This window comes from Elephantulus edwardii, unplaced genomic scaffold (assembly GCF_000299155.1).
Source record: "Elephantulus edwardii isolate Elephantulus edwardi_28Jun2011 unplaced genomic scaffold, EleEdw1.0 scaffold00080, whole genome shotgun sequence".
Classification (NCBI taxonomy): Eukaryota; Metazoa; Chordata; class Mammalia; order Macroscelidea; family Macroscelididae; genus Elephantulus; species Elephantulus edwardii.
The window spans coordinates 11414366-11420804 of record NW_006399830.1 but is presented as its reverse complement, the minus strand read 5'-3'; the positions used below and the strand labels follow the sequence as shown (position 1 = coordinate 11420804).

The following is a 6439-nucleotide window of genomic DNA, read 5'->3' as shown; positions in this document are numbered from 1 at the left end:
GGAAGGTCAGCTCAGGATAGGACAGGGTTCAGAGCTACTGTTCACAGGGTCACTATGAGTCAGAGTTGACTTGATGGCACATAACAAGAGATGAGGGGATGAACAGGTGAGTGACAGGAAGAAGGGGGTTCACAGATACACGAAAGATGTTTGGAGAAGTGATTGGATGAAGACATAGTTGATGAAATGAAAGGAGAGATGGGTGAAGAGATGGGCAAAGAGGTAGACGGCTGGGTAGGTGAATGAGGCCCAAGGATTGCCAAGTGAATGAACAGAGGGGCGGATGAACGAGCAGTTGGCAGACAGATGAGTAGACAGGAATATGAATGGGTAAATGGATGGATGGGCAGCTTCGTGTTGATAAGACAGAAGGAGTGCTGGCGGGCAGGTGGGGGACGAAGGTGCCTGTCTTGGGCATCTCCTCTCCATTCTCTCCTGAGTGCCACCTCCCCCTTCATATTTCCAGGAGGTGCAGCCGCTAAAGCCGCCGCCAAAGCAGCCAAATATGGTGAGTGGTGCTGCCCACCTGTCCTGGCCTTCACACGTCACAGCTAGAGGGCCCTCGGAAGCCTTCTGCACCCCTGACATCCGTCCAGGGTGGCTCAGAAGTCCCCAGCAGGCAGGGCTGGGAATTGGGTCCTGTGGGCTCTGGGACGAGGTCTCCCGCCGGGGCCATGGAGCTGAGTCATGGGGCTCCTGCCTGGCCCTCCTCATCCTGCCCACAACCCTCCCAAGGAAGCCAGGTCTAGCCGGGGACAAGGGCCACCTGGCCACAGTCTCTCCACAGCCAACAAAACTCTCAGAAAAGAGAGAGCCCAGCGGGTGTCTTAGTGAGGGTGTGGGGGAGTCTCCCCGGGGCCCACGGAGCAGACAGGGAGGCTTGTGTCCTCTTCCCCAACCGCCCCCCTGAGATCCTTGCCCTCCTGGTTATTTTCACAGGTGCTAGAGGCGGAGTTGGCGTGGGGGGCATACCCACATATGGAGTTGGAGCTGGGGGCTTCCCCGGCTATGGGGTGGGCCCTGGGGCTGGAGCGATCCCTGGAGCTGGTCTTACCCGTGAGTCCCATGGGGGTTACTATGGTGAATCTGGGGATGTCCCTCTTGTGAGGCTCTGTGGGACACAGGGGATGCAGACCAGTCTAAAACGCTGGGGAGCAGGGCCCCGGAGGAGTTGGGGGAGCGAGGGAAGGCCTCAGACGCCCCTGGGGAGGGACAGCTTGTGAGGCCTGGAGACCTCTGAGGGTCCTTTCTGCTTTTCTTCTTAGCTGCAGCCCAGGCAGCAGCTGCAGCGAAGGCTGCTAAATATGGTAAGTGCTGGAGCCTTGCGTGTCCCCAGGGCCACAGGGACGTCCTTTCCCTCCTCCCTGCAGCCCAAGCACCAAGCTCAGAAGGGCAGAGCAGGCCTCCACCCAGCCCGCTCCCAGCTCCCCCAGCCGTCCTCCCCCAGGCTCTGCTGAGGGGGTCCTGCCATTTGCCCAGTGGCGGAGTTTGTGGGCCCCTGCATCCCATCCCTCCTTACAGCCCTGACTTCCAGCCCTGCCCCTCCAGGAGGTGGGCACAGAGAACCAGGACTAGAACATTCTTCACTCCCCCAGCCCTGACCCTCCAGGAAGTGGGCACAGGGAGAACCAGGACTAGAACATTCTTCATTCCCCCAGGTGCTGGAGGAGCCGGAGGCCTGGTGCCAGGGGCCGGAGGTGTAGTCCCAGGGGTCCCAGGTGCTGGAGGGGTGCCAGGTGAGCTGGGTGCTGGCTCCTAGATGGTCTGGGTTTGTTTCATGGGAGACTCTCCGGGGGTCTACAGAGGTCGCTGAGCCATTTTACCGATGGGAACCCTGAGTCCAGAGATAGAGGGCAGAAAGAAAGGCATTTCCTCTGCAGTGGTTCAGAGGGAACAGCCACCTCTCCTGAGGGGGTCCTAGTTTGCTGAGGAAGTAGGTTTAGGGGGAGAATCTTCACTGCTCTCTCATCACAGCTTTGGGGTCCTCTTTACTCCAAGCGAAGTCTGAGTGCTGGACTCCAAGGAAGGGAGTGGACAAGCCCAGGACAGGGCTCCAAAGAGCCAGAGTGCCCAGCATAAGGAGGGGGTGAGCAAGCAGGGGCTTCTGGGAGAAAGAGCAATGCAGCCAAGTAGGGAGGGGTCCCTGAGACCAAGCCCCTCTTTATTACCACAGGAGCAGGGACACCAGCAGCTGCAGCCGCCGCCGCCGCGGCCAAAGCCGCCGCTAAAGCTGGCCAATTCGGTAGGTGGCCCACCCTGTCTGTCCCTGCACCCTGGGAAGCTGCTCTCTATCCCCTAGCCTGGCCCTGGGCTGGCCCACAACTCCTGAGTCACTTGACCACCTAAGGGGTGAGGAATAACCTTAGGGTCTTCAGGAGGCAGGTTCCAGTCAGAAATCTCCACGGCTGTTGGACCAGAGACCCTCACCTCAGATGGGCCTCAAACCCCTCTGTGCCACAGCCGCTTTGGCGAGAGCCATCCCTGGCTGTGGTAACCCTGGCAGCAAGCGTCCATGCAGTTACTCCTGTTTTATAGCTGCAGAACGGAGGTTCTAAGTGTTTCTGTAACTTGGTCAGAGTCGTACTGCTAAGGAACGGCTGAGCTGAGATTTGAGCCCAGGCCTGTGTCCAGAGCGTCCTTTCTGCCTCCGTCATCACAGAGCTGTCCTCCTCTCCCCAGTGAATGAGAACCTGCACCCCTGTGTGAGGGCTTGGGAAACTGAGGCACACCAAGACAGAGGCCACATGGTGAACAGCTCTTTACCTCTCTGCAGGAGTGGCCCCCGGCACTGGTGTGGTTCCCGGAGTGGGTCCTGGTGTCGTTCCCGGCGTCGGTCCTGGCATTGCTGTTGACCTCAGTGGTGTGAGAGGTGAGAGCACCAGTGAGTGCATGGGCCTGAGGCGCCCTGGATCCTCCGTGGACACCAGCCCTGAACCTCCTCCTCTCTCTCCCCAGGAGTGGGACCTTCACCTGGAGCCAAATCTGCTGCTAAGTTAGCCGCCAAAGCCCAATACCGTGAGTGTCCCCCTGCTTTCTCCCCCTGAGGTGCCTGGGACCCACTGCCCACCCCCCACTCTCTGAGGCACCCAGGACCCATAGCCCACCCCACACCCCAAGGCATCTGGGACCCACAGCCCACCCCCGACTCCCTGAGGCCCAGGACTCACATCCCACCCCCATGGCATCTGGGACCCACAGCCCACCCCCAACCCTGAGGTACCTGGGACCCATAGCCCACCCCCCACCAAGGCATCTGAGACCCATAACTCAACCCCCAACCCCTGAGGTGCCCAGGACCCGTAGTCCATCCCCAGGGTCTGCAGCCACACTAGAGCTGAGATGACAAGCAGAGGGGCTGAGAGAGCTCACCTGCAGGGAACCTAGGCTCCATCCTGGGCCTCACACTGTCTGAGGGACCCCGACTCGTTGCTCTCAGACATCATGCTGGCACATTGGGGCATCTGTGCACAGGAGAGTTTGGAGGGACATGAGATAAATCCGTCTGGGGATGTCAGACTGGAAGGGAAAGTGGGGTCCCTGGTGTGCAGCCTCCAATGCCAGCAGGAGGGTCTGAACTCGTGGTGAGTGGGAGCTTTCAGAAGACTGTCCCCTGGGATGACAGCGGGGAGCGGGAGAGCAGGCCTCTGTACCCTACTCGGCTCCTTCCCCTGGGGGCCAATCAATTCGCTGGACGAGACGTCCCCAGCCCGCTGCCACCACTCACTGCCCATCTCTCTGCAGGAGCTGCAGCTGGGCTTGGTGCTGGTGTGCCCGGGTTAGGAGTTGGTGCTGGTGTGCCTGGTTTAGGAGTTGGTGCCGGTGTGCCCGGGTTAGGAGCTGGTGCAGGTGAGGGGAGACACACCCTTCTCTCAGTACTCCCCTAGAACCCCATCCCTTCTGACCCCATCACCACTTGGAGGTGTCAATGACCAGTCCACTCCCCACAAGGTCCCCTGAGACCAGCCCAGTGAGAAGGCCCTGCTGCCAAGTCACGAAGGTTCTGCCTCCTCAGAGCAGGACCACGGAATCCAGACTGGGGGGGATAACGACCTGGTACCCGGAGCAGGGGGAGTGGAGGGCCCTGGGAGTGTGGCCATGGGGTGTGCCAGCTTCACTCCCTCAAGCAGTGCTCTGTGGACAAGGGGACCACTAGGAGCTCCAGTTCTTCACCTAGTGGTTACTGCACCCAGCTCCACGTCCCACCTGTCCAGGCCACACCAGGCCTGGAGGGGGTGAAATGGGAGACTAGAAAGGGAGGGCTGGAAAAGGAAGTAAAGTTCACCTCACAAACACTCCCAAAGTAGACCAGCCCGGCACAGTTAGATAGGAGATCTGTGTGAAATGTGAGAGCAGGCAGGGTGAGCTGCTGGAAGGGGAGCCAGGCTCCAGGGGTGTAAGAGGAAGTCAGGGAGGGCTCCCTGGAGGAGGCAGAACCTTCAGGCACACAGGTCAGCTTCTCAAATCTCCTCTCCCTCTCCCCAGTTCCTGGATCCCTGGCTGCAGCCAAAGCCGCTAAGTATGGTAAGTGCACCCCATTTCCTCTCCCCTGCAGTGACCACACTTCCTGCATCCCAGCAGCACCTGGGCACCAACCTCTCCCACCCCAGGCACAGCCCAAGGCCCAGAGCCAGTTAGTCTGGTCAAGCTACGTCTGACACGTTGATGAGGTCTTAGCAGGCTGGACCCCTGCCCACTTAAATGCTGCTGCTACCTCCAGCCAGAGTGTTAGACACATTTCTAAGCTCCTGGGGTCTCCAAGACTCCCGCTGGCCTTCGTGGTTTCTCAGGACCCGGAGGTGCAGGCCCACTGCTGCTATGAGAAGGCTGGCCACCCTCTGTCCTTGCCAACTCTTCAGATAGCAGAGGAATTCATTCTCCCAGCGGAGCCCGGGCCCCCACCCAGTCGGCTCCCGCCACGAGCGAGCACCGGGGACGTGGCAGGTCTGCCCGCCTCTCCACTTGGCATGCTGGCAGCCACAACATGCAAAGTCCAGCCCCTCTGGCAGCCCAGCTTGGCCACTTCTGCCCTGTCTGTGGCCCCGGCATTCCCAGCCTCATGGAAGCCAGGGAACCACTGTCTGTGCACTTGGGGCCAGATTCCCCCTTGGAAAACCCAAATCCCCCACCTTCTGGGTAACCCTGATAACTCTTGGCCTCCCCCTATCTGTCACCGGCTGGTCAGTCAGCTCCAGTCTTAGGCACACACCAAGAAAACCAAGTGGTGTCCCGTAGCAGGTGGGCCGAGGCCAAGCTGCCTGCTCCAAGCTCAGCCCTGCACACATAACCTTGAACGTGTAGTTTAACCTTGACCATGCCTCAATTCTCATCTGTACTTACAACAGTTCCTACCTTTCTGATTGCAATGGCCTTAAGCGTAAAGTGTTCAGGGTTGAGTGTGCTGCCTGGATTGTGAGCTGGGAACACTGTGCTTTCTGGCAACTCTCCATCCTCGTAGTTCAGACTTGCAGAGAAAGGGCAGAGGCTCAGTGGTCTCTCCTACTGCAAATGCATGCAGGAAACGGGCCTCATCGCCCCGCTTAGGGAGATGGAGTAAGTGAGGTCCAGAGAGATAAAATGAGTGCAGAAATCGGGCCTCAAACCCAGGCCTGTGGCAAACTGGCATCCATGCGGCTCTAGCCATAGTGTCGGAGCGGAAGGCCAGGCCTGAGGGCCCTTCCTGGCCCAACTGGTGTCTGGAAATGGACTTCTGGTTTCCTGCTCCTTCCTCTGGTCTCCTGGCCTCTGCCGCTGTCTGCTGGCCTGGCTCCCTGAGGCAGGGACGCTCCACCCTTCAGAAATAGAGGCTAATGTCTCCATCGTCTCTCCACAGGAGCAAGAGGGGTCGGGGCCCTCGGAGGGCCTGGAGGCCTTGGTCTTGGTGGCCTTGGAGGGGCAGGCGTCCCAGGAGGAGTGGCAGGTGAGCTGAAGCCCCTGGATGGGCTGGACAGGAACACTGACCCCTGGAGGGTCCCCCTTGAGCCTTCTCTGTGTCCCCAGGAGCCGGACCTGCTGTATCAGCTGCTGCTGCTAAAGCCGCCGCCAAAGCTGCCCAGTATGGTAAGTGCTGACCTACCGTGAGACCCCTGCTAGGACCCCCAGCAGGCCCGCAGGGTAGGACTGCTGACCACAGCCTGGAACAGGCATTCCCTGGCCAGTGCTGTCCGCGACATTTCCCAACGCCCTGCCCCACTGCTGCCCTCCAAGGCCCCGAGGAACTGAGACCCCACCTAAACCCAGGATGTTACCTATGTGCCCATCACAGCCAGCCTTCTTCAGCCTCACTCTATGGGCCAGGGGAATTGATGGGTCCCTCTGTCCACAGGTCTCGGAGCTGGTGGGCTGGGAGCTGGTGGACTGGGAGCCGGAGGCCTGGGGGCCGGTGGAGCCATCCCAGGAGTTGGAGGCCTTGGAGGTAAGAGGATCGTGAGGGGCGGGGGGG

The 6439-nt window shown here is 60.0% G+C and overlaps 1 protein-coding gene across 1 annotated transcript in view; it reads left to right on the top strand.

Annotated features, from left to right (window-relative positions):
• LOC102876209 overlaps positions 1-6439 on the top strand; it is a 72176-nt gene that overhangs the window by 30595 nt on the left and 35142 nt on the right. Inside the window, exons 27-40 of the mRNA XM_006889785.1 lie at positions 467-508; positions 940-1056; positions 1266-1307; positions 1480-1551; positions 1659-1736; positions 2174-2242; positions 2774-2869; positions 2956-3015; positions 3742-3846; positions 4483-4516; positions 4718-4941; positions 5796-5917; positions 5998-6057; positions 6323-6412. Coding sequence (XP_006889847.1) covers positions 467-508; positions 940-1056; positions 1266-1307; positions 1480-1551; positions 1659-1736; positions 2174-2242; positions 2774-2869; positions 2956-3015; positions 3742-3846; positions 4483-4516; positions 4718-4941; positions 5796-5917; positions 5998-6057; positions 6323-6412 — 1211 coding nt within the window. The remainder of the gene's footprint in view (positions 1-466; positions 509-939; positions 1057-1265; positions 1308-1479; positions 1552-1658; positions 1737-2173; positions 2243-2773; positions 2870-2955; positions 3016-3741; positions 3847-4482; positions 4517-4717; positions 4942-5795; positions 5918-5997; positions 6058-6322; positions 6413-6439) is intronic.